The sequence below is a fragment of the Ascidiella aspersa genome, chromosome 6 (genome assembly GCF_963924565.1).
Source record: "Ascidiella aspersa chromosome 6, kaAscAspe10.2, whole genome shotgun sequence".
Classification (NCBI taxonomy): Eukaryota; Metazoa; Chordata; class Ascidiacea; order Phlebobranchia; family Ascidiidae; genus Ascidiella; species Ascidiella aspersa.
Window position 1 is genome coordinate 21,954,761 of NC_139452.1, and position 27,806 is coordinate 21,982,566.

The window sequence follows — 27,806 nt, forward strand, 5'->3', positions numbered from 1 at the left end:
GAATGGCCGATACATTGGGCACATCAAGAAACCCGATAGGGGCAGACCCAAAAGAGAAACAGCGCCCATGGCCGGAAAAACGGTTCCCTATGAGATGCTTCATATGTGACAAGGCAGGGCACATTGCTAAAGATTGCAGGTCTCTCGTTCTGTTCCTGCGAGGCCACTTCGGATGACGAGCGCGGCATTGCAGACCGAAGGAGAACTCGCGGTGGAGGCGGAAGGTGGTTACGGTTTGCCACTCGTGAAGGGATTCGTGGGAGATCATTCTATCACTGCGATGCGCGACACAGGGTGTACAGGGATCTTAGTTGATAGAAAGTTTGTCCGTGACGATGAAATTACCGGCCGTCAGGGTCAAGTGAAGATGGCAAACGGGCGCTTGGTCGAGACGGAGGTGGCCCAAATCAACATCCCGCCCTATTTCTCTGGAAAGACCGAAGCATTCTGTCTCCCGAATGCATCACACGACTTGTTTATAGGCAACGTGCCTGGCATCAAGGGATCAACTAAAAAAAAAAAAAAAAAAAAAAAAATTGTTCGCTGAAGTCAACGCTATGACTAGGTCACAGGCACAGAACAAATAAAACAATTAGCCTTTATACTCAGCATAAAGGCTAATTGTTTTATTTGCAAATACTAAAATAAATATACCCTCATTTTATCACAAAAGACTTAAATCAAGTCAAGTAATTTTACATGAACGACTTAAGTTACGTCAAGTCATTTAAAAACAGTGATTTAATAAGAGCACTTTGGTCGAGACACTAACTTAGGATAATTGTCATTGCAACAGTAATTGTCATGGCCTCGTGTCAAGCCCTGAAACCGCCCTGGCTGGTGATGAGACTGTTATATCTAATTTGTTCAGTTGATACAAATGCGCCATATATAAGTATTGTTTTGAAATGTGGAAAAGCTAAATTTAAAACGGGCACATCCTGGAGAGCAAATAAGCCATTGTTTGTTGTTTTCTCCATAGACAGATGAACTCCATACGTAAGGTGCAAGTTATGCCTATAACGATTTATAACACCGCGTGGAGTTGCTGTTTAGGAGAACATTTGGCTGTAAGGTTTTGCTGTATATTTCAATTTTGCAACATCAGTAGCTGATAAATGCCATGGTTGAAATGGAGTTCGCTTTACGACTGTATAAAGAAGTCAGTCTGTTTCGAGATGGAAATGTTATTATCTCGCCCTTTAACATATCAAGCAGCCTTGCTATGCTACTGTTGGGCGCAAAAGAAGTTTCTTCTGAACAGCTACAGGATGTCTTAGCGCATGAAATGGAAAGCCACACTTATCATGAAGAAAATAGCTTTGTTCAAAAAAGTATCCGAGATGAGACATATATAACTATGAATACTACTGCTAACAAACTCTATCCAGACAACAGCCTTCAAGTCAAACAGGCATTTTTGGGCACGTGCGCGAAGTTTTATGACACAGTAATGGAATCGGCGACTTTCAGTGGAGCTTCAGAAACTGCGGTATATCGTATCAACAAATGGGTGAAACGCCAAGCTAACGGCAGAATCATAAGCTTCCTGCCACCAGGATCGTCACTTGCGGATTTGAGCCTTTTATTAACCAATGTCACCAGCTTTATCGGTGACTGGTCTCAAAGTTTCCAAATCGCGGGTTCTCGGGAAATAGGTTTTCATTGCAGCGAAAATTCGACGAAGAAGGTCGAAATGCTAACGAATCAGGGAAAGTACAACACCAGTTATGACGAAGATCTGCAATTGAAGGTTGTCGAACTGGCCTACATCGACAACGATGTCGCCATGGTGCTGCTAGTTCCTGATTCGGAGTTCGCCTTGAAGGAAGTGGAATGCTCGCTCTCTGCCGATCTTTTAACAAGGCTTTTTGACAGTTTAAAGCCAGAGTTTATATGGCTGACTATCCCTAAATTCAAGCTTGAATACCAGCTTAACGGACTTGCGGAAATCCTGCAAACGATGGGGATCAGCGACAGTTTCGATCCAGACAAAGCAAATCTACGAGGTATATCCGACGACAAGGAGCTCCACCTTACCGAAATTATCCACAGGGCCAATATAGACGTGAACGAAGAAGGTACAGTAGCCACGGCTGCTGCTGCACTAAAGGTGGCATCCTCTGTTACACCTAGTACGGAAGATATTCCACTGACCAATGTCCCGCCACCCGTAGTGGTAGACTGCGACCATCCCTTCATGTTTCTTATTCGCCACCGACCCACCAACACTATCTTGTTCGCTGGAAAGTACACATCGCCAGATGGCAACCTGGCCACCCCAGAACCTATGTGTTTGCTGCTTTGAATATATATTGCTAACTGTATTTGACGATTGGAATTCTTAAATCACAATCATTACCATACGACCCTGTTGTAATTTGACATGTTGAGGTTTTATATAGACGGTAGTGAGCTGTTTCACACAGCTTAATGCTTTATTTTGGTATCAACAATATTTTCTGAACGCGTTTTAAAAGCCTATAGATTTTGACGTAGTGGAATAGGCTAATTATTAATTACGAAAAGCCCTTGGTTTAATTTTCGTCCGTTTTTCTCGTTATTTGATAATGGTGTTTTTCCTCGAGTTACTATTCATTATTAATAGAACGTCTGTAGTAAACCTTCAGGTCGACAATTTCATTATATGGTGTATCAAAATCAGGAAGTCAATAGCAATGCTGACATAAAAATTTAAAACAAACTTTTGTTGGTATTCGTTTTCTTAATTAAAATATTGTGCATTGCGGAAAAAGCAAGCATTATTGCAACCGATACTACACTTTGCAAATTGTAAAATAACATTGCGTTTACGTTTGACATGCAGGAAGAAATAAACTGAACAGCATTTCACTTTCTGCGTTCTCGAGAATTTTCTTGTACAATTAATGTAGTAAAAAGTATTGTGTCTTAACACAGGCATAGCAAGAAGTAAGGGTTTTTGGGCCATTAACTCCGCTAAAATGTCTAAGTTTTGTTATCATAAAATTGTTTTTGCCTTTCCGAGTATGACTATAATAAGTTTGTATTTACCTCAATTTTTGTATTTAAAAAAATCGTACTATTTTCAACAATGACAATAAAGGATGACTTGAATAAATATAGGTTATTTAATAGATTTTGAGTTGTATTTCAAGCTTACAACACAAGTCATAGTAATGTCCTGCTCTTTTTTTATATAGTTTGACTTGTAATCGGGTAAAATTGTTTATTTTAATTTGCAAAAAGGCAGCGCAAGGTCGTGTTCGTACTTTTAGAACTCGCTTTACAACCGTACATCGTCGACGTCTATAAGCATTGTCAAACTTAACCAACAACATGTTGAACAAGAACAAACTTTCATACGATTGTAAACCTGTCGCATTTGGGCGTAAACCTGACAGAATCAATTCTTAACCTGTCGGAATAAGGTTCGGGCGCCCTATAGTTTCAACGTAGCCCTTTGGGCGCCGCCGGTTTGATAACGAACTGTTTGCCCTTGTTTGGGTCAGGGGTATGCAAATGGTTGAGTAATAGGATTGGAATTGTTAGAAGAGTTATAAAATACGTTAGGAGTGGAGTTTTGGGTGAGGTAAAAGGTTGTTGAAATCTTATTGGGGCGGTTTAGATTTTATTCCGACTATTATTAGGTATTAATTGTCTTTCAAACATAAATCGAACTGTATTCTGTTCCGACGTTGATGTTATTCTAATTTCGGTCGTAATGCTCTTATGGTTGTATGACAGTCTGAGGTAGCAATTATAATTAAAATCGATATTTCTGGAAGCCCCAATTGGTTTATAGATGGAGGCAAATTGTGAGTCATCCAAAGGTATTATCTACCCTAAATATTGTTTAATACATCTGAAGCAACACGAAGTTCGAACTGAACCTAATGCGATAAACCTCGGTAATTCTGCCGGCTCGCATATACCGTATATTCCTCTTATGAAGATATAATACAGTTAAAATGTTGGATGTCGTTCAAAACTAAATAAAATAAACAAACTGAAAAAAGGTTTTAAATAGCTTACTACAGTTTTTGGTAATTTTGTAAATTATGTTTGTGCATTTAAAGCTTTGAGGCGGCACAAAAAATATCCAAAAATGTGTTCTTTTTTGGTAAACTGGTTTTACAGAGAAACCTTGCATTTATAAATTTAATTTCGTATATTAGCTTGTTCAAAAGGGAATTAAAGTTGTTTCTTGCCCAACCGATAGGCTAATGTAATGTAATAACCACAATGTGTGTTTTATTGATTCAACTAACTTAACCGCAATTTTCTTCAAACTAAATGGTACCTCAAAGTAACGTAGGGATATTACTGTTTATTGCTTACGTTGGTATACGCATGGTGCTCTCCCTAAAAAGTTTTACCGATTGCGCGCACGAACTAAGTGGCCCGACCGAAGGTTGCTCTTTGTTAATTCAATCAAGTTACACGCGCAAGCGTGAGTTAGGGCAGCTCAGAATGCGTTGTAATCAGAAATCGTGGGCGTGAGCTGCGTAAGTTGACAGGATGTTCAGCCATGCCTTCCGATAGCTAGAAAAACAACTAAAATGTATTGCCTGCTGATTCAACCAAAGCTTTAAAGAGCTGTCGCGCTATGACAATAGTAAAGGGTAAAATTAGTTTACAGTTAAAGAAAGGCTGAGACATGACTGCTTTTATAAGCTAAGCCCTTCCTGTAGATTGCAACAGGTGAAAAAGTTGTGAGGGCATAATTGCCTCAGTCTGCTTTCATTGCGTCATAATCATCTATCAGTGCGCGCAAGGTGCCTGCCTTAATTAACCATTTCTGTTTGTTGTGTTGTAGGGTTTGCGGTTCCAGTTCGAGAACAACAAGAGGCTGTAAGCTGAATTAAATCTGCCAGGTTTTGACTGCAAAATCAGACAGGACTTAACCAGGATTGAAAAGTTATGGACTATTGTTTGATATTTAGTAAACTTTAGTAAGTTAAAGCTTGGTTCAAGCACTGTGAAATCAGCAACATGATGTTAAATCGATCTACTATCAGTGTTGTGCTATTATTATCCGTTTTCGGGCCTTTGAGGTCAACCAAACTTTCGCCGGCGAGCGTTAAAAACTTTCGAGAAGAAATTCGAAAAATTCGAGACGACGTTTTGGGTGTAAGCAAGTTTCAAAAGCACATCGATGAAGTGGTTACTCTCGAAAAAGTGAAGCTAGATGGCAAAGCTATCGCGCTTGATGTTTCCAAAAGTTTGAGTCGAACATTTAACTCTAGAAAGGACGCCGTGAAAAAGCTTTGTGACACAGTCACGGCTTCTATTGCTGAAAGCAAGTTTCGAAAGTGGAGTAAATGCTGCAACATGACGAAAAAGTTTGATAACATGAACGACTACGACCCAAGATTCCATGCACTGGTAATTGTAATTATCACGTTAATGACCTTATTATTTATTGTAAGTTGTTCCCAAGCTAATGAGCGTTGTTATCTTTGGGTAAAAGTTTTTAACAAAACAGAATAACTAAAATGAATATAAAAAAACTCAAACAGAATTGGGTAGCATATTTAAACGTTTCAAATAATGCTACTATACCTCCAGCCATTGTTGTCAAAAACAACCAAAATTGTATTTAAATTATACACATGCCAGATTTGAAAACTAGATAGATCTAGTTTGCTAATTTAAGGAATAAGAGCGTAATGTGGCTATAATTCATTTTCGTGAAATTGCTTGTGTGCTCTAATTGTACTTGTAATCTAATTCAGATTTTACGAAAAATGCCACTTTTGCTAAAAATGCCGGGTCCAACGGCATTTTTAGTCTCTCAGTTGAAACATGGAATTTAAATATTACCCTTTGGTCGGAACGACTTGTAGGCGATTTTTACAACCTGAAAAGCATAGGCCATGCTAAGACATTTAAAAATTAGCAAACAGAAATTAACCAGTAACATTCTTATAAGAATGAATTGCGATTAAATTAAATTGATTGTAATTGATTAAAAATGTAATTCTAGTTAAATTTCTAATTAAAATTTTGGTTTTGAAGAATTCGGAATTTTTTATTTGTAATCTAATTTGAGAAAACAAAAACGATCTTATTCCGATCTAATTTGGACTGAAATGCTCTAGTTATAATTGCCAGTCTAATTTTGAAAAGCTAAAATAAATTTAGTTCTCCATGTCTGACCGATGCCAGTCGCTTTTAAAACTAAAACTTTTTTCCAGGTTTGATATATTGTATAATTTTACAATTTGCCTGTCGTTACTTAAAAATGCCCCGCATGCGCCTAATGTAGCCTTGCTAAACCAGGTCGACACCGAACAACTGTGCAGCATCGAAGCTCCTTCGGCTACCGACGTCAATAAGACGCCTGGTCAGAGCTTCCTCGACCAAGCCAGGAAAAATCTCCACCACCTTCCTGGTCTCAAGTGGCAGTACTTTGGTTCCGACGGCGGCGTTTTTACACGTTTTCCCGCGTCGCCGGTCAAGCGATGCAACACAACCTACGACAACAGATATCGACCTTGGTAAGTGTTGCAACTGCAGTAATCACGTAGCCATTTGTGACATTTTTTTCAAAGAGTTTTCTGTATGGTCTTAGAGATTAGTGGACGATGATCCCTTTCAAACTAAAACTGTTGCCTTATACGCGTCATGGCTTCATTTAAATTGCAAGATTTGCTAACTGAATCAAGAATAACGTTATTTTGCGGTACACAGGAATGTTTTAGTTCCTTTACGCGAAAAACGATTATCTTTAACTATGTTCCATTCCAAATAGTTACACTTTTTAGGCTGTTATAGTATGGTTGTCGAGCCTACTGCCACTATTAGGGTTTTGGCAAACGCTTTGAGAACATCTTACCGGGCGTTTTGTGTTTGGAAAGGTTAAGAACCACTGTTTAACAACCACTGTTAAAGTTGAATTTGTTACCAAATGCCTTCAGTACAAGCTGTGTTTTGAACAGCGCTTTTCCGCGAATTTTCGCGTACATTTGTAAAGGAAGTTCGACCACCTTTCGAAGCAGCGTCGCTGTGCACATTGATTTATTAATGATATTGTACATTGCACCACAAATAACCGCACTGTTGATGTTTGCATACTTTAGCTTTAAAATGGATGTTGGCTCACAAATCTTAAAAGGAAAATTGCACTAAGATGCTGTTCTAATTTTGCATGTTTTCATAAAACCGTATTCCAACAACAAATTGCTTTTCAACCTAATTGTTACAACTTGACAGGCACAATTTTAGCTTTGCTATGTCACATATATAATTTAGAAATTATTGATAACCGTCGTGCTTTTGATAAAATTGCAAAATAAATTGATTTTGCCCATTATCACCTCCAATGTAACTGGTATGATTGATACAACGCTTAGCATAAGAACAAAAAGGCCAACATGGGGTACAATAAGCCAAACGCAAATATTTTTTTGCTAATTTACATTGTAAACTGTTTACACCATATATTATAACTAGAAAAAAACGACCATTGCGATCTTCCTAAACCTATACTTTTATACATGTCAAATGACGCTCCGTCAAAATAACGCAGTTTATAAAATCGTGCTTTTGTTAAAATTTACAAACTAAATATATTTTGCCTATTATTGCCTCCAATGTAACTGATACTGATATGATTTGACACAACATTAAGCATTACAAAAACGGGCCAAATTGGGAGACAATTAGCCATGCGCAAATATATATTAAACATATGTAGAAAACAACCATTGCGATCAACCTTATCCTATACTTCTACATACATGTTCAAAATAAAACAGTTTATAAAACAAATCAGGTACGTTCAAGCGAGCACCCCGAAGGCAAAGGACGTGGTGGTGGTACTGGACAGGTCCGGTTCCATGTCGCAATACGGCAAAATGGAAGCGGCCAAGGAGGCGGCCGCGACGGTCGTGTCGACCCTGACGCCCGACGATCGAATGATGGTGATCGCATTCTCGAATAAAGCGTTCGCACTTGGAACCGACGCGAGCGCCCGCGCTGTGTCATCGTCTTATCAGTACTTTGACGTGGACGGCTACCCGTGAGTTGAACTTGTTTTGCGCCTTTCGTTTAACACCTGTTCTCAAACTTTTAGGATTGCTGCGCACTAAGAAATAAAATAAAATCGCTGCACGATTTCTACCATTATATAGCAATAAGATACAATTATAACTCGACAATTACCTCAATACACCGCAATAGAATAGGTAAATGAACCATACAATATTATCAGCTGTCCATTAATTAGATATTAACGTTCATATCCAATCCAACATGATAAAATTGCCTCTAATTAGCAAAAGTTCCACGACTCACAGTTTAAAAACCTTTGTTTTAAACGAACTTTTAAGTCCACAGGGCGTACGTGTGCTGATGGAATTTCTTATTTCAGCTTAACAGCTTAAATTTACCTAGGCCGCCACAAAAAAGTGACATTAAGTGTCTTCCTCAATGAATTAATTCGCTGCATAAAATTCCAGTGTATGTATTGTAAATTTCTTCATTGCAACGGAATTCCATGCCCTTTGACCTAAATAATGTTGTTTATTGTGTAAAGATTTCTTAGATGGGAGTAGAAATGATAGAAAAAAATTGGCCTTATTTAGTGAATATTTTGCTCTGGTTTTATAAAAACACTGTTGTAATTTTATATTTTACCCGTTTTGTGCCTTTGTGGCAAGGCATGATATTAATTAGCAGTGCAAAAAAAATCGCAAAATTTGTTTGATTATACGTCATGTCTACAGTGTACATGTATCTATATCGTGACGTGATGTATTTTTGTTTCGCAAACGACGTCATGTCGCCATGTTAGAATTCGTAGAACGTCATGATTTGCTGTTGCACGAATTACGAGACGCGTCAATGCAATATAACAACACATCAGTCATTTACAACGCACGCTCGTATATTGAACTTTTGACTTTGCAGCGAGCACAGAAACACGTCGTGTTTTCGCCACTCGATGGCAGCAGCAACACCGATGAACAAGCGACGAATGTTGAGCATGATCGACAAAATCGTACCACACGCCGAGACCTACTACTGCAATGCAATCGAACTGGCCTTCAAGTACTTGAACGAGTCGTTTGCAAGGGACATGGAACACTATGCGACAATGGGAGGGTAGAACATGTTTTTTTGTTTTTGTTTTTATATTTCTCAACATCTTGAACACTTTTATTGTGAAAACTTATTGGGGTTAATTCCTTGCTAATCGTTTAAATTTTATGACGCCTCTACCCCACATAGGCATTTTGAAAAATTACCTCCTAAAACTTGAGTTAGTGGTTGTGCTAAAGTTATTGATGTGTTTGCAATTTAAAGGTGACTTTATGTTTGCTTGTTTCAAGTTATAAAATTGCACTTACTTCGTGTATTAACACTTAGTTTATGCGCCAACCACACCACATTCGATTTGGCCTTGATTGGGATTGTCTGAAACTTGACAATTTAGTCCGATATTTCCGCAAAAATATCGCGATCCGATACCGAATGACGTCATTCATATACACATTAAAGCAAAATACGTCTAATTCAAACATCCAAAGGCATTTTTCTGGTTATTAGACAAACATTTGCTTTTGCGTTAATAGTTTACTTACCTCGCTCCAGCTTACTACATTTTGATAAAATTACTTTTCAAAGCAGAAATTCCATGGTAGGATTGTAAATCATAGCTGAAATTTCTATATTAATTGATATCGGATCGGCACCGATACCACCCTAGTATCGGACGAGTATCACTACTACCACTTGGTATGGCTATCGGCTTTGATACGATATTATAGGTCATCCATAGCCTATATATTTGTCTAGTTGCCCTGCCTAAAAACTCTATCACTGGCATCGGGTATCGGCTCCGATCCGATATTATCGTACATCCGTATGCTTTATTGTTTTGGCCATTGGTCCGAACAAAAAAATACCTGCTTCAGAATTCTGCTTACAAATTAAAATTAGAACATTTCAGTTTTTTTATTAGATAAAAAATAGAATTACTGAATTTTTGAAAACCAGAATCTGAACTAGATCTATACATTTAATTATTTGCAATCAATTTAGTTTAAAACTTGCTTCCGACTTCCGACATAGAAAGAAAGGTCCTTGCTTTCCGACGTAACAAAAATCTCTCTCTTCTCCAGACACAGCGCCGACGAAATTGCTCGTTCCCGCGACCGCGTTATCCTCTTTCTGTCGGACGGCGCGCCCACCGACCGTCCCAAGAAGATCTTCGAGACGATTCGCGCGCGAAATCGAGAGATGCGCAACAGCGTGGCGCTGCTGTGCTTCGCGCTGGGCAGTGGCACCTTCGGCGGCGCGCTGCAGCGAATGGCCGACCAGAATTTCCACTTTGCCTCCGACCCTGAGGTTGTGGAAGACGACTCGCCCGATTTGCCACCGCCGATTCAGGGCATTTTCACGCATGTGGTCGATGTCGAGCATTTGCGCTCCGCTATGGGATCGTATTATAGCTTTTTCTCGTCGGAGGCGCGCCAGGCTGACAACGCTGCCAGTCCTGTGGTGTGGAGTGTGCCGTACTTCGACGCCGGTGGTATGGGCATGGTGATCACCGCCGCTGCGCCTGTCGTCGTGGACGGTAAGTTTGGCGCGCGTCACTTTTAACAAAGCGTGAAATCTTGGGTAGGTAGTGCGAAGCTTGATGGTGTCCAATTCCGACCGGCATGCAAACTTGCGAACTTTTCGTAATAAAATGCGTTTTGGTACACGACTTTTTAAGGTCAAATTTCCCATTATATTTGCCAAAAACTTTTATGCAGTTTGCTGTAAAAATAATGAGGCGCGATAGTTGATTGTTAAACTTACAATTAACATCTGTTTTTGGACATCATATAGTAGCAGACTTGGGCAACTAGATAATTCTGGTTTGTAATTCAATGATTAGAGCAAAATGCGACTAATTCTAGTTGAAATCTAGTTTGTTAATTGCGCATGTGCTCTAATTCTAGTTTCTATGCAATTTGGATTTTAAATGTTTAGTCACTCAGTCGAAACAAAAAATTAAATTAATCCCTTTAATTTGAACGACTTGTAGCGTTGTAGGTGACTTTTACAACCTGAAAAGCATAGGCCATTGTTAGGTCACACGCTAAAACTCATAAAAATTAGCACAGAAAAAGCTACTATTCACATTCTTTAAGAACAAATTGCGACTAAATTAAATTGATTTAAAATAATCAATGTAATTCTAGTGTAAATTTTGGTTTTAAGAGATTCGGTATTTCTAATTCGAATCTAATTTGACAAAACAAAAATTATCTAATTTGCTCTAATTTTAAATTTTGAAAAGCTAAAACAAATCTAGTTGTCCAAGGCGGATATTGACAAAATTCACGTTACTTTTACACTGGAGCGTAAAGCAAAACTTACACTCGCTCTTCCCACAGATATAGTCGTAAACAAACGTCATACCCGCTGTTTCGTTATTCCTAAATGAAGGTCAACTAAGGGGGGTAGTCGGTGTTGACCTTACGACCCACGAGCTCTTCGCTGACGTCACCTACTTCCGTGTGGGGGCGTACGCCACGTACCCCTTCCTGATCGACGTCACTGGCCGGGTCCTGATGCACCCCTTTCTGCCTGTCCCTCACGCTGTAAACGAAGACCCGGTCATTACTGGAATAGGGGCGTTTGAACGTACAGAGGAGGTAGGCATTATTTTTGTAACTAAAGACTTTTTGAGTTTTGTTAGATAACGAATATTTATTCCCGTTTTTCTTGAAGTGCGCAGTAACACAAAGGCGGAATTGTGAGGTTTAATGTTGGCCACTTGTTGTCTTTGTTTTGGTAATTAAAGACTCTTTGAGTTTTGTTAGATAACGTGTTGGATAAGTAATCAGTTAGACAAAAGGTTTATGGCGTTTCATACATAGAAAACTAACACAGGTGATCAGTGTAGACTTTTGATCGAACAAGTTGAACAACTTGTAGTTACCAGTACAAGTTATCTTCAAAACCCTTGCAAATTAAATTAGTCGGAATTATTAACAAATACGAATTCACAACACAACCAAAACGGTTGACAACAGTATTCCTATAATTGTTATTATTCACATATATTTTACGTCGCACGATATTATTAAAACAACTGTCTTGCTGACAACCTTATTGTCCCGCATATTTACCATTAGGGACACGACCAAGTTTCTTCATTCAATGCGACGAGGCTGGTAAACGCTTTTTCAAATCGTAAGTTTATACTCTTCTAAACACCAGTCTCGTCGTTCTGCAATTGCACAGCGCTATAGGGTAGACGTCCCATGGGGTTTTGTGCGTTAAGGTAACCTGGAAAGACCAAACAAATCTCGACAACTTTGCTTGTCGCCCGGCTAGCTCAGTCGGTAGAGCGTTGGACTCTTAATCCAACGGTCGTGGGTTCGAGCCCCACGTTGGGCGCATTTTATGATTTTGCTTACTCATTTGTTTGTTAACTTCTAGAGGGCTTATAAGTCACTTCATTTGGCGTTTGTTGCACAATACCGAAATAGCTTTATGAAATAGTGATTTGTGTAGCCAAATTCTATAGTTTGACCATTTTTTCTAAGAACGACAAAAAATCCCGGAAAGCATTGTTCACTAAATGATGTCAACAAGGCAAAGCCAAATGCCGATATCAGCTTAAATATGTTGAGAGACATCCGCAAATATTTGAACAGTTGAGGACTTGCGCAATTACAGAACCTCAAAGGAAATGTTATCCCTCTTAAATCATACTCGATGTTGACCAGTTAAACACTGACCAATTTGCTGACACCAAGATATTATGTTAAACGAAAAGCTTAAGTCTATTTTTAAAGTCTAACATGTAGCAACAGTTAAATATTACATTCTTGCTTACAATTATTGAAACCAGGTGGCAGTGTTGAACTACAAATTGTTTTGTTATGTTGACAATTTTTCGCATAACCGTACTTAAATGAGGTTAAAGCAAGGAAGAAGAAATTACAATGCAATTTGTCGTTCAGCAGTAGTGCCTTCGACTTATTTGACTTTGACTATTCAATTCGAGCTATGCCAGGGATGGTGGCGAACCTTTTCATCGCGCGGGTCACAAACATGACCTTAATTCTGACGAAGTGCACAAGTGGGTCATATATTTAACTATAATGCTAATTTTATGCGAAACTTTGCTGCGGCTGCGTCGTTTTAAGTGTTATTGTTTGGTTTGGTAATTCAAGGTTTTTTGACGCGGGTCAGTGGTTCGCCATCCCTGAGCTATACATCACTGGCCATTGTTTGTTTACCAAATAGGCGGCCACACAATCAATGTGGCGTTTTTCGCAAGAAAGCTTTGCGTGAGATTCGAAATTGCCTGGAAATCGCGCTGCAATTTCTCCCTAATGTGCCCCAATCTTTCGTGCAGGTTAGATTCTTTATCAAGCAAACTTTGCACGAAATCGAACTCGGACTGGGCCCTGAAGGATCGCCACTTCAAAGTGATGACGTATTTACTGGCGTGTTCCGAACTGTGCGAGCTCTCCCGGCGGTACGTTTTAAGACTTTAGGATTTTAAATGTCCGTTCAAGAAATTCTTTAAACGACCCTCAATATTTTCGTAGTTTCCGGGTAACCGCAAAATTTTGGGCTCTTATGCTGCCAGAGAAGTGTTTTTTTCATTTGATTCGATCAATTTTGCTTTTCCTAATTTAACTCCGTTAAAGTCTCACGACAAATGCAAACTTTATGAACTAAGGTCAAAAATTCCATGTAAAACATTTAGAAAGTTTTTTGTTGGCAATATACTTGAACACTTTTTTGTCATAAAAGTGTTATAAGTTTGTTACTATACACATAGGCATAAAGTCTGTTTTGTTATGGCACACGGTTAAAATTGCAAGCCAACGCCCGCCTAAAACAACATGGCTTACAAAATCTGTTGTTTCGGGTTTGTTGTTACGTGGTTAGCAGTAATGCTAACACAACTTCCTACACTTTGCTAATCAATGGAATAGCGCTTAGGGAAAATTGCCCGGAGCTTTGTAAATGAGATGCGTGGTGACTACGACTTCCTGGTTTTTGTCCAATGCCTATTCGGGTTACGACAAAAGTGTTCATTGATAAATAAAGGGAAATTAAACAGCAAGGCAAAGGTGCAGCCGCATACTGTTTTATATATGTAGTTTTTGAACTGTAATTGGGTTAGCAGTGATATCCGCAATTGAGTGGTTCTTAAACTTTATAAACCTTTGAAACACTGAAAGGTTGTTTTCCAGAGAAGCCTTCGATATGCGAATTGTCAACTATCGCATAAACGAAGTTAGGCACATAACACTGAAATTGTGGCAGGGATACCTCTTTTTTTACATCGAGGTATCCTACGGGTTAGGCTTAATTTTTTTCTGAAAAACTACTCAATAACGAAATCCTTTAAGAGTCATCGCTAGCACTCGACCCAATAAACCCGATTTTGCGGCATCTGGCGATTCGTGAAAGTTTGTCCTGCCTAATACTAACCAACTATCGCAAACAAGTTAAAAAAAAACTTGGGGATCTACCGGTTATTTTATTAAAAAAAAAGTTGGCTGGATACAAATTGAATCCATTTTTTTCTAATCGTTATAAAACGCCTTTTTTATAATTTAATTATTCAAATCAGATCAATTGGCCCGCGAACGTTGGTTTACCCACCCCCAGAAAAAGTTTCGAGACCTAATCCAGTGTGTTTTAAGCTGATCTTTATGTTCTTTTTTGCGGTTCGCCAGCAATTCGGTATAGCTTCTGTGCTGTGAATTGTTTACTGTTAGTACAATACCTACCTTTTATTGCACATTTTGGGATTTTTATGATAGGTGGTACACAAGTACATAATAAAATCACCGAATTAGTTCAATTAATTTATTTTATGTTTTAAGATTTTCTGGACAGATGTGGTACACGAGTACATTGCATCACAGAATTGTTTCAATAAAATTATTGTTTATTTTAAGATTTTCTAGATAGAGATTGTACACAAGTACACAATGAAATCACAGAATTAGTTCAATAAATTTATTGTATATATTTTAAGATTTCGTGGATAGAGGTGGTCCACGAGTACGCGAGAACATGATGAAATCATCACAGAATTAGTTCACTAAATTTCAATAAAAATATCAAAGACATCATTATCGATAAAATCGACATTTTGCAATTTACAAATAGTTCAATAAATTTATTGTATATTAAAGGTTTTCTGAATAGAAGTGGTGCACGAGTACCTAACGAAATTACAAATAAAATTGGTAGCTTGGTTTTGCACCCTGGCATAATCCACTTCTGTCTTTTGAACTCTTTTCCACAGGAGCACAACAGAGTAAAGGAACAGAACGTCACTTCCACGTATTCGTGCGCCAAGGTCGACGGCACGCAGTTCGTATTCTGCGTCGTGGTTGACGCAAACCTGACGACAGTGACGCAACTCGGAAAACAATCTAAACCGCCCGGCTTCCAGTTTCTTTACCACAGGTGGGTACGAACAGTATACCCGGCTAAAATATCTTGAAGAAATATTAAATATTGCGTTTTTGTTGTTTGACGATCAAAATATTGCTCATGATTTGACGAGTTTTACTCATTTTATTAATTTAACATTTTTTATGTCGGTAACTTGACTTAGCAACAAACTCTTGCATTGTGCCTAGGTTTCACTGTTGTTTATTGCGAGTAGTTTATCTTGGAATTAGAAGAAATCTTTTGTTAACAATACAAAAACTGATTAAGGTATCTTTACGTTTCGACGTGTGCTTATTAAGTCTTCAGGGGCAACCACACTTATGGCATATACCAGTTCTTATTGCTTCGTGACTGTTCTACAAATGTCTTATCGGTAACTGTACCTTCTGGAATTTAAAGTTAGGCGATTGTAAGCAACCCCATGATTTGGTTCCGTGTAGATTCATATTGGAATGTCCATGATGTGTATTTAGTTTGTTTTCATTAAAATAATGCATCAGCGGTGTGTTTAGACTTTAGATCAGGGGTCGGCAACCTTTTTCTAGTCGCGGGCCAAAACCAAACTTAGAAAGATCTCTGTGGGCCGCACAAAATGATAACTAAGAATTGTGTTATTTTCATGTTAAAACAATTGTAAATCAGCCGGACCTCGGATCGTAATAACATTTAAGAAGGCTGTAAGTGTTGGCGCAAAGAGCAAGTCCAACATTTTGAATACGTTTTCCTTGACGCACTTGGCTGCCTTCCACGGCGCAACGGTAAAGACGCGCTGATCTAGGTGAAAAGACAACATCAAAACGTAAACAAACTGAACGTAGAACGATGAAAAATTTTTGCACTTACGTAGTTAAAATAGTCAAAAAGTATGTGGAACGGACTCGTGTCTAAATTGTCAAGGAGGCGGCCGGATGAATTTCATTGCTTAAATTATTGTCAAGTAGCGATTTTGAATTAGACTGAAGTATCAGACGTCAAGTAAGAATTACTGTACAGTGTTGTTAATCCAATTGTATATGTTAATCACAAAAAGGCTAAACAAACACACGTAGTATAAATTTATTTGCTGAAACTGAGAAGGTAGAAGGCCACATCGCGTTCGTTGTCATTCACCCTGAAGAAGGCGATTTGAATAGGTTGCCAAAACGTTGGTTAACAATTGAAATTACCAGAGGAGCTGCTTTTAGTTAATTATTATCAAAAGGTTAATCTCAAGAGTGAAAAAACAAAAATTGCTTCATTTGTATTTTGGAGCCTAATGTTTAGAGGTTTTAGTAAGACGTAATAAGAATATCAAAGCCCATACAGAAGTAGGTATCATCATCATTTTGAACGTTTCGAATAACTTTTTATTTATTTTCAACATCATCGATGTTCAAAATGATACCTACTTCTGTATGGGCTTTGATATTCTTATAACGGCTTCATTTGTACTTTGAGAGTTTGCTGAGTGTTTCCGCTTCCGGTCATTTCTTCTGCGACGAAACAAATTCTTGGTGTCTGCTAGTGACTTGCGGAAACGCGTGACTGACAAACGTGCCCAAACTCATCCGAGCGCGACTCACGTACCCAAGATTTCATCATAGACGAAATATAGTCTCTTATTTTCCACAATCTCTTTCTCGAGCATAATGGTTGGAGGTTGTAGTAAGACAGTGGTCGGCAAACTTTTTTGTCGCGGCCAAGAGCACTCTTTTCAGAGCTATTGAAGGCCCACAACGTATAACCACTAGGAAAAAGTAAAGGATTCAGGATATTTGATTTTAAGGTGAAATATTACACAACGCCTTGATGCCCAAAACACCGCCATGCCATAAATAATGTAAAACATGACTATAAAACGAAAAATATACGCGCTAAGCAATTTAAAGTTGTAAAAACATAAAGTTCGACAGGCTCTCAGAACCACATTTGGCACTTGGGGCTTTCCTAACTCAGCCAATTTAAAAATTCTATGCCACACCAACTTTTAAAACAAAGTGCAATGAACGTACGGCTATCACGCGGCCCACAACTAGGCCTACATGATAAAACAAAGCTATTTAGAAGTAACTCGCTGCCCATTAAACTGGCTCTGCGGCCCACAGATTGCCGACCACTATAGTAAGACGTAATAAGAATACTAAAGCCTTTACAGAATTAGAACATCGGATGTTGTAAATGAGTAAAGAGTTTTTCAAAACGGTCAAAATAATACCTACTTTTGTATGGGATTTTTATTACGTTTCTGTTTTATCGTTTACATTTTCATAAACTTTTGTTTACGAGGCATACCCCTTTTGCTTTCTTGAAATATTCGACACCCCTTTTAGTTTTTTGTCCGAAAAATTAAAAAAAAGCACGGCGCACCAAACAATCTAAAGATTCATATTATTGTTTATACAACTAAAGTAATTGTCCTATACAGGCTGTAGAATGATTTATTACTATCATTAGAATTCAAGTAGATTAAAGTTCTTCGGCTAACTCAATTTTTGGTATATATTTTTTGAAATATATTGCGCGAATCCCTGAAACTTCCAAGTTTGAGAATCACTCTTTTAAACCATTTTGTCGAAACTAACCCACTTGCGGCTAGATTTTCCTATTCGCTTGCATTCCAACATTCCGTATTAAACCCAATCTGCTTTTGGCCAGGTTCGATTGGACGCGGCCCGCCAAGATGTGTCGTCATCAGGGTCAGGCGGTGACGCAAAACAAAAGCGTGACGTCATTTGCCCCCTCGTGTTTTGTGGACAGCGGAAGGTACTCGGAACTACCAGAAACGCCGGAACTTATGTTGGAGTGAGTAATTCGTGTGCGATTTAATCGTCTCTAAGTATATATAGTTTTTGTTATAAGTATACAGTTTTCAAATGATTTTTGCTTGGTTATACGACAGCGATATCGCAAGTATTTTATTTATTACACAAGCCTTAAGTTTTATGAGTGCAAAGCATTTCTAAAGTGCTTAAAAAACGCGTTAACTTTATCAGTAGTGCAATAAAAAAAAATTGCTTGTGGTGAACGCAACAAGAGATGCTTTATCGGATACTGAAAACATAAAGCAAGCATTTTAACGAGACCAAATACGGGTACCTTTAAAATGTAAGCATTGTTGCGCAACCTTTTTTTCGCGGCGCCCCAAATACTACGTGTAAGTATGATAGCAAAGCTTTGGCGACACAACTTTCTTCACTAAACTTTCTGACTCGTTATTTAATGTTTTTTATGTTTTTTTAATACAAAGGCATACTCTTTTTTTAAAGGCGCCTCACTGTGTAGTGAAACCTTTCTTCTTGGATAAATTTACCCAAGAGGGTACATTTCCTCGTTTTAGTGGGCTAAAAAAGGATAAATATTTAAGCTCTGAATAGTCTGGTTTCGTTTTCTTCAACTAACCTATTCGAAGCGGCTTCCCTACATTGCTATCAAATCTAAAGCACGAAACCGACTTAACTTGTTGAATCTGATATTCGTTGTGTATTATCTACTACTTTATCAGACGTTGAACAACTCGTAAAACAAGGGCAGCCGTCGCACTGGATATAACTGATGTAATTTGTTATGTTCGTTTTTTTAATAAATGAGCAGCACTGTATATATTGGGGGTAAATCTGATATTCACCTTGGTTAAAACATACAAAAACGGTTAACGAACCCCTCGAACCCTTACATCTGCTTTCCAGCTACAAAACGTACATAACGGATGGCGTCTACCGATCTTCGATGGCACCTCGATTCAAGCCTACAGTCCGCAGCTCACTACTCGCCACTTGGGCGCTAGAGGGCATTTGGCTCGACCCTACGTCACAGGTCAATAATGACGTCATCTGGCGCTACATTGGAACGGAACAGGGCGTTATGCGAATTCTGCCCGGCGCCGAATTACCGAAGCTTTACAACCCGGTGGACCGGCCCTGGTACGAGCTCGGTCATTCGCTCATGCTACAGACCTACGTCGCACGATTGAAGCAGGTGATTTTTCACGTTTGGGGAACTCTGATACGAGCTGAATAAATTTTTTTAGGCCATCGGATTTGCGCTTTGGGGTATTTTTTTGTCAGACGGATCGAGTGACTTTCAAAATGGACTGCTGGCTTGGAATACGAGTTACTATGTTTTTTACCTATAGCATTTCGTGCATCTTCCGAATTCACGGTTTGATTTTACCATTCTTCGCCGAAACATTAGTTACTGGTTAACTTACGGTGGTAATTTCGGACCAAATCACATTAACAAAAAAACTAATTTTATTTTTATTGAGCTAAAATATCAAATTTTTCCTAGACTATATTGGGACTCGTACCAAAAATTTGTTATCATATCTTAGTTGGTCAATGCGGCCTTTTGAAAGTGCGTTGCACCGCGTGTGCAGCCAAGTAATTGCAAGACCGATAAGAATTACTATAATAAATAAAATTTATTTAATAATTTTTTTATAGCTTAAATATCACAGAAACACGAACCCAAAGCCACAGTTGATAACAAAATGAAAAAAAAACAGCGTTTCAAATACTAAAGCTAAACGTGGGTGTTAAACCATTAACCTTTATGCTTTTTACGTTTAAATTATTGGAAAACCGCAAAATAAAAGCTCTCTTTACAAACTGCAAAAAATGTGAATGTGCATAAATAAAAGAACCAGGATAGCATCGTCGACTAAACTGCCTATATAAAAACATATTCCAACCGAACGGTTTTTGCAGAGCTCAGACGAATCGCTCCACGAGGCTGTTCTTGCCGCCGTTTCACCTCCCTATCTTGACGTCAACGGCGCCGGTCTCGTCATCACCATTAGCAGGGGCATCGTCGAGCCACCCCCGAGCGATGACGTCTCAACCGACCAGGAACAGCTGCGGCCGCCCCACATCTTCGGCGTCATGGGCGCCGACGTGTTTCTCGACTACTTCGAGAAACTTTTGCTGGCGGCTGTCCCCGAATGCAAACAGAATGGACTTTCCTGTATGCTCATCGACACATCGGGTAAACTCAAGTTGACTTTACTCTTTTTATTCAGCGTTTTTTCAACGTTAGGTTATTTGAGATTGGATACCCCAAAACTAAAGTCAATGTATGCTCAAATTAGGGTTGTTCAAAAAAACACTTTTTTGTCAAATGTCAGTGGGGACCCCCTGGAATTGTTAGGTTGCGTCTAAAAACCCCTCAAACCAAATCTGAGCACGTTTGGTTCAGTATTGACCGTGTTACGTCAATTTGAAAATTCAGATTTGGGCTGAAATTTTGAAAAAAATAAATTGTCCTCCCCCTAAAAAAAATGTTTTCTTCTTTTTTTGGCATTGCTTTGCAATTGAATAGCCATAAATAAACCTGTTTTCCAGTAAAAAAGTGAGTAGTCATGGCACAAATGTCACATTTCAACAACATTTGTTAGGCTGTTATGTACCTATGAAAAATGACGTAAAATTTTAAAATAAAGTAGATGCAGCAAACATGACATCAAATGAATATAATAGTGCATTTAGTCTTCACACAATTATATCAATTGCTTATCTAAAGTTAAAAAAATGTGCTAAAAAGCCATTCAATTCAGTATATACAAGCGATACTTACTGTGATATTGTAAGTGTAAGCACATGTATCCGTTTAAAAAGGAATTTGTTTTCAGCCGTTTTTTTGTGTTTTTTAGTTAGAAATGGTTAATGGTCTTAAATTCGTGACTGAAGCAAAAAATGACAGCCCTGTAGCACACTATCCGGCTAAAAAAATAACGGATAGCACAATATATAATCTTTGTTATTATCACTTGTATTTCATCCAAACCTAGTTTTAAGCTTTTGTGTTCTTTCAGTAAAATGGTCCTGTTAAAATGCCTGGTTTAGTTTATCCGAATGCAAAGCGATTGGCTTGACGACCTGCCCACTGCCCAGTATAAACTTTATATATGTCTATTGAGCTATAGTATACATTTTCCACCATTAAAATTAAAGCAAATTAAAATAAGCGCCACTTTTACCTTGTATCTAAATTTAAAATTGGTTGCTTTAGCTAAATTTTAAACTAAACACATTTAACAAACAAATATTAGGTGTAATAAGTATAAAATAGGGTGGGCATATTACATTGACATACGTTTTATTCCAGGTCTACATTCCTGTAACCTATATCCTCATAAATGAAATGCTTTGGCTAATGCTAAATGGCATGAACTTAAAAAGTGAAGTATTGTGAAAAGCAGCGCAAAACCCGTTGCGATCAGACTTGGACAACTAGCTAGCTAATTCAATGAATTAGAGAAAAATGCGACTAATTCTAATTCTAATTCTAATCTAGATGGTGAATTGCTTGTGTGCTCTAATTCTAGTTCTAATCAAACTCGGATTTAACCAAAAATGCTACTTTGTCCAACGGCATTTTTGATCTCTCGAAACAAAGAATTTGAATTATTACTCTTTGGTCTTCTTTATAGCTGTCCCAAGTCTGGTTCCGATAAGCTTATAAATAACCCCTGTCCCTTGACTAGGTTTCGTCATATACGACCGCAGGATCGCCGGTCACGAACCGAGCGCTTTGCAACTGGCCATTGAGTCGCAATATCACGTGACCCAGGCCCACCCGGACGTGGCCTCGACTCTGGTCGATCGGCAAGTGCTCGTGCGACGAAAGTGCGTAGACGTGGCCTCCATCACTTACAAGTGAGTTTATGAATGTCCTGTCGTGATGATTATGGTTGGTGGTATGCGAGGGAAAAATTCCAACCATTCCGTATTTTGTGTGACTCTTAGGCCTTGGCCACGGTATTTTGTAAATTAATATAGCAAAATATTTTAAAGAACATCAATATACTGTTGCTTCCAGGGATTGCTTCAATTGTAAAATTGTTCTTCCGGCAAAATTTTTATTCGCGAAGTACCAAGTTTTGACTGCCTATTCGAGCAATCTTCTTCAGGGCAGTTTTATAATAACAGTTAAACAATATAAAAGATACATGTTTTCAAGTATTATGGGCATTTTCTAAACAACAATACACTGTTTGGAGCATAATGGTTGGAGGTTGTAGTAAGACGTAATAAGAATATCAAAGCCCATACAGAAGTAGGTATCATTTTTAACGTTTGAATAAAAGAGAAACGTTCAAAGTGATACCTACTTTTGTATGGGCTTTGATATTCTTAATACACTGTTTGTATTAGACTGTTTGTTTAAAACTGTGTCTTCCAACTTTTGGGTTGCTGATAGTAAAGTTCGAACCACTGGTGCTATCCGTTGAAAAATCAAAATGTGAAAATTATTATTACTAAATTTTTTCTAGCCATTTAGCTTAAAATGATTGGTAAAAAACAGCACCAGCCCTGAAAGCAAATATCGAGATTATGTCTGTTCACGACTAGAAATTTAAAACTTATTTTATGGGGGACACAATAAGACCTACAAAGATGCCGTATATAAAGCGCAAATATCAATAATACCATAGTTTTAACACCGAATACATAATAAAGTGAAATACGCAGCAATATATACGATGAATAAGTACTTATAGCTCATCGGAATTAACCCTCAATGGCCTAAATGGCACCAAACCTGAAGGAACAAGGTGTAAGTCAATTACCGATCTGACATCAGTAGATTTGTTATCGACGTTTGAGCGCTGCTGTTTTGCAACCGTACTATTTGTGGTTTGGGTGGGTGATGGTTAGGGTTGAGATTACAGCTAGGGTTGAAATTGTTATAAAAGTTGGTAACAACGTTTGGGTGGGGTTTCGGGTTTTTTGGGTCTTGTTCCTATGTAGACCTTATTCTGACCAGTTGTTATCCCCACTTTGGTCTTATTCCGAACTGTATTTTAATTCGACGTTGATGTTATTCTAATTTCGGTCTTATTGCTGGAACTCGAATAAAGGCACCTATAGTATGTCGGGAAGTTCGTTTTGTCGTTATGTTTTATGCTAAACCCAATGTTGTTGGCGCAGAGTCGGACACGAGGTGGACATCGAACACGCAAAAAATACCGCGTCGTCACTTCCCTTCGAAATGGTTCACTTGGCAGGAACCAACGTGTTTTTGCTGCTTATTCCGGACTCGTTTAGCCTAAAGAATCGCAGTAAGTATCCCGAGGAGATTGGTCGCCGTCGGTCCAATAGGCTTTTTGACTGACATAATATATTGTACAAATTTTTAAAATAACTATGGAAAGCGGTCGCAAGAAATCTCGTTATATGAAATTTCAGGGGTATAATTTATTCCGTTTGCTGATATAATGGTATTCTATCAATGAACAAAGCTTTCTGAAGCAATTAAATTTACATACTATTCTAAAACAATGCTTTCGGACAATTTGAATTAACATACTTTCCTATATTGAGAACATTTGGAGTCAAAAGTGAATAAGTGGCCGACTAAACGTTTAAACTTAAGATAGACAACTATGATTTACCAGTGGCCGCCTCAACGTTTGATTTTTTGCAGAATAAACATATTCCAGGATAAATAGCCAATTCTTACCATAACGATGAAAGACACAAACAAATTTGTGTTTTAATAACAACTGTAATCTAGCCCCTCGGAAGCTGCTTTTCCTACCATATTATTATAAAGGCGAACATAGAACATAAAACAGGGTAATTGACACTGTATTCTGAGAAAAGTTAAAGTTGCTATATCCGCCAAACTATGTCCAATACAACAATCACTAGTTTCTATACGACAAAAGGGGAACACACAATAAGACCTAAAAAGCAAAAATATCTAAAGCAGAATAATCTATAAAACCATAGTATTAAGACCAACAACATAATACAGCTAAATACGCAGTATTATCCCGTAAAGCATAAGATCAAAATCGTCTGAATAAGACCTAAATCTGTCGGAATAAGGTCTAAATTCATCAGAATAAGGCTTAAATTCATCGGAATAAAGCCTAAATTCGTCGGAATTAGTCCTATATTCATCGGAATAAAGACTAAGTTCATCGGAATAAGGCCTAAATTCATCGGAAGAAGACCTAAATGGCCATAATAACGCCAGAACCCGTGGGTAGAGGGTATGGGACGATCGGGGGCCATCGGTCTGGCATCGGACGTTTTGGTGCCAAGGTTTGGACGCCATAGTAAACGGATTTTCGGTCCTGTTTGGGGTTATTGGTGGATAATGGGTGGGGTTAGAAAATGGGTTAGTGTAGAAATTTTTAGGGGAGTTAGTGATGTACTTAGGGTGGGGTTTGGGGTTAGTTAAGTGTTGTTTAGGCCTGATTCTGACCATTTAGGTCTTATTCCGACGGATTTATGACTTATTCCGATTTAGACGGTAGCAACACCATTAGGTATTAGTCCTATTTTGGCCTTATTCCGAATTGTGTTTTATTCTGACGTTGGTGTTGTTCTTATCTCGGTCCTATGGCTGGAGTCCGACAAAAGTAACAACGTGACTAAACCAGTGCTGTAATAACTTAAATCGATGACTTGAATTAAGTCCATTTAGGTTGCTGTTTATAAAGGACTTTGCTTGTCTTAAGCATTTTGGACAAATGACTTGACTTGACTTACGTCTTTCGGTTAAATGGCTTGTAATAAAATCAAGTGTTTTCATCAAGCAATTTTTTTAAAACATTGGGTATTTATCTTAATTTTTGCACATAAAACAATTTACTTGCCATATGCTTCGTTGATGTTGTTTTTTTTCCTTAGTTATTCCTTATTATCGGACGAGTTTATCAGCTTAAATAGTTTACCGTTTTATTTTTATGACAAGGACTTGACTTGAAGTTGACTTGCTCTAATTATTTTATGACTCGTTTGGGTCTTAACTTGGGTAACCGATGAATTGGACTGGGGCTTGAATTGGGTAACCGATGAATTGGACTGGGGCTTGAATTGGGTAACCGATGAATTGGACTGGGGCTTGAATTGGGTAACCGATAAATTGGACTGGGGCTTGAATTGGGTAACCGATAAATTGGACTAGAGCTTGACTTGGTTTTTATCGGAAAAGACTGGACTTCGACTTAACTTATTTTACGAATGACTTGACTTGGACTTCATTAATTTTACGAATGACTTGACTGGGACTTAATTCAATTCAAAACGACTTGTTAAACACTGGGCTAAACTGAACAAAACGACCTACAATTCTCTCTTATCTGTCAGACTGCTTCCTGCATCAGGCCGACACCGAGCTCTGCGCGTCCTCCAGTGCCAACGCGAGTTGCGAATCGCCATGTGTTGACCTGAACGCGGCCCGCCATTACGAGACCTGCCTCAACAGGTACGAGTACGCGTGGTTCGACGACCCCCCGCCCTGCCTGCCTCGTAAGTATCAAAGCGACGAGAACAGCGTTTCCGAGCTCATCGTCTCAGCAATCGACCTGGTCCCGGGCGGTTCTCCAGACGCCATTTCTGATCCGATCGACGTGGCAGCTCTATCGCCTTGCGCGCACGAAGTCAACAACAGCTTCGTGTTCACGCGCAGAGTCCAGCCTCGCCCTCCTACCGAAAGGGGCGCTAAAAAGGGTAAAGGCCTCAGCGCCAAGGAGAAGTTCATCGTCTATTGCGTGGCCTGCGCTCTCTTGCTGATCTCCGTTAACCTGGGCTTGAACAGAACGCGCCTGAAGCGGTTTCTGTGCGAGCGAAACGCAGAGACGGAGCAGACCTACCTCCGTGCCGCACCTATGGCCTAGTTTCATTTCGTTTGTGCTTTGTTCCAATGCTTGCCAAATTTTGTTCCCCAATAAATAGCACACTCTTTATTGCAATGCTTACCGCGGTGTTCGATTTATTCTTCGAAATTTTTCTAACAGTTATGAAACCTTATTTATTTATTTCGTGTCTTGTTCAGCTCTACACCTCTTATACAGGAATTGTTCAACTTTTTAAATCAGTGGTTCTCAACCTTTTTCTGGCCACGTTTTACTTAAGTGGCTTTATATTTTCGATACGTTCCACACGATTTTAAACCAAACCATTTTCTCATATGTGTCCTAATTAAAGATAAAGGTTAAAAAAAGGCTTTCCGTTCTAAACGTTTTATATGATACAATTTTGTGTGCCATGTGAAAGATTTAACATTTACCAAAGCCCTTGATAACCACTATGGTGATACGTGTACTACGGGTTGGGAACAACTGGTTAAATGCATTGTACGTGAATTCGCACAAACAAAGGGGAAGATAGCTGCTTATACAACTTACATATATTTCTTGTTTAACATATTAATTGTTTGTTTTGCCCGCACTGTGTTACTTTTGAAAAAAAAATAGACGAAAAACTCGCGTTTCGCAATGGTGTTTGTCTAACAATTGGAATCGCTTTGTCACTACATATTAAGAGACCATTTAGCGATGTTGCTTAAGGTCGTTTCTGTAGTGCATTGCAGAGGATTGCTATAAATGTTTTGCTTCGCAACAGATGAGTCCGGCCGGATCAGTATACCGGCCGTGTGGAAGCAACATTCTGTGACTGGCGTTATTTAAATTATAACAACTTTATCTGGGTGATTGTGTAAAACACGTTGATTTTTGAGTCTTTTTTAAGTAAAATTTATACAAAATGTGCTACGGCTTACTACATTTTTAGGTAATCACGACACACACACTGTCAAGGGATCTCCTTTATATTTGTCTGATATAAATCTCTCTTTTTTATTTTGCAGCAAGCGAAGCCTCCCGATATGTTCACTGTTTGTCACTGTTTTTAAATGACTTTAATTGTCTGAAAGGCTTTTAGCAAAATATTTGACTTGGCTTAAGTCTTATAGTGCCTTGTGTTGTTGTTTAGCTAGGTTACTAGTCATATTAGGACTATATTTACTACTTCATAAATCTCTCTTTTTTATTTTGCAGCAAGCGAAGCCTCCCGATATGTTCACTGTTTGTCACTGTTTTTAAATGACTTTAATTGTCTGAAAGGCTTTTAGCAAAATATTTGACTTGGCTTAAGTCTTATAGTGCCTTGTGTTGTTGTTTAGCTAGGTTACTAGTCATATTAGGACTATATTTACTACTTCTAATAGTTTGATTTTTAATGAAAAAGATTTGATTTGAAATTGACTTTTCATTTATTCAAAATTACCTGCCTTGGACTTCTGTAATTAGTTACTAATGACTGGACTAGGTCAAAATTCCTTCTTTACAAGATTGGTGTTTGTTAATCTGACTTATAGCAAATCCAATTTTTTTTTAATGCCGGTAGAAATATTTTTATTTTTCCACGTAGCCTACGTTGTGCTTTTTACAAAACAACACGTGAGCTTGACAATGCATATAGGTATATACTACTATAATGTAATTCATGTAATAAAAATAGTATGTATTTCAGTTTTGCTTACCCGCCCACCTTTAAGTTATAATTACGAATAGTTTATTTTGTTAAGTTCAAACAAATAACGTATAGCACTCCAAAAAAATGATAGACAACAGAAAACCCTGTTAATATAACAGCAATTCGCACATTCGCTCTCGT

At 38.4% G+C, this 27,806-nt stretch overlaps 2 protein-coding genes and 1 non-coding gene across 3 annotated transcripts; all 3 read left to right on the forward strand.

Moving 5' to 3' along the window:
- Positions 1-1,143: 1,143 nt before the first annotated feature.
- LOC146140778 (serpin B4-like) lies at positions 1,144-2,660 on the forward strand. The gene has a single exon (XM_083392249.1). The coding sequence runs from the start codon at positions 1,226-1,228 to the stop codon at positions 2,306-2,308; it is 1,083 nt and encodes a 360-aa protein (XP_083248375.1). The 5' UTR covers positions 1,144-1,225; the 3' UTR covers positions 2,309-2,660.
- Positions 2,661-4,902: 2,242 nt separating this feature from the next.
- LOC146140779 (VWFA and cache domain-containing protein 1-like) lies at positions 4,903-26,026 on the forward strand. Its single transcript, XM_083392700.1, has 14 exons — positions 4,903-5,367; positions 6,265-6,482; positions 7,760-8,005; positions 8,896-9,090; positions 10,110-10,564; positions 11,425-11,633; positions 13,349-13,471; positions 15,266-15,429; positions 18,052-18,198; positions 19,083-19,371; positions 20,103-20,379; positions 21,878-22,049; positions 23,325-23,455; positions 25,497-26,026. The coding sequence occupies exons 1-14, from the start codon at positions 4,975-4,977 to the stop codon at positions 26,024-26,026; spliced, it is 3,549 nt and encodes a 1,182-aa protein (XP_083248826.1). The 5' UTR covers positions 4,903-4,974.
- Trnak-cuu (transfer RNA lysine (anticodon CUU)) lies at positions 12,309-12,381 on the forward strand. Its single transcript has one exon. It is a non-coding gene; the product is annotated as a tRNA-Lys (tRNA).
- Positions 26,027-27,806: the final 1,780 nt, after the last annotated feature.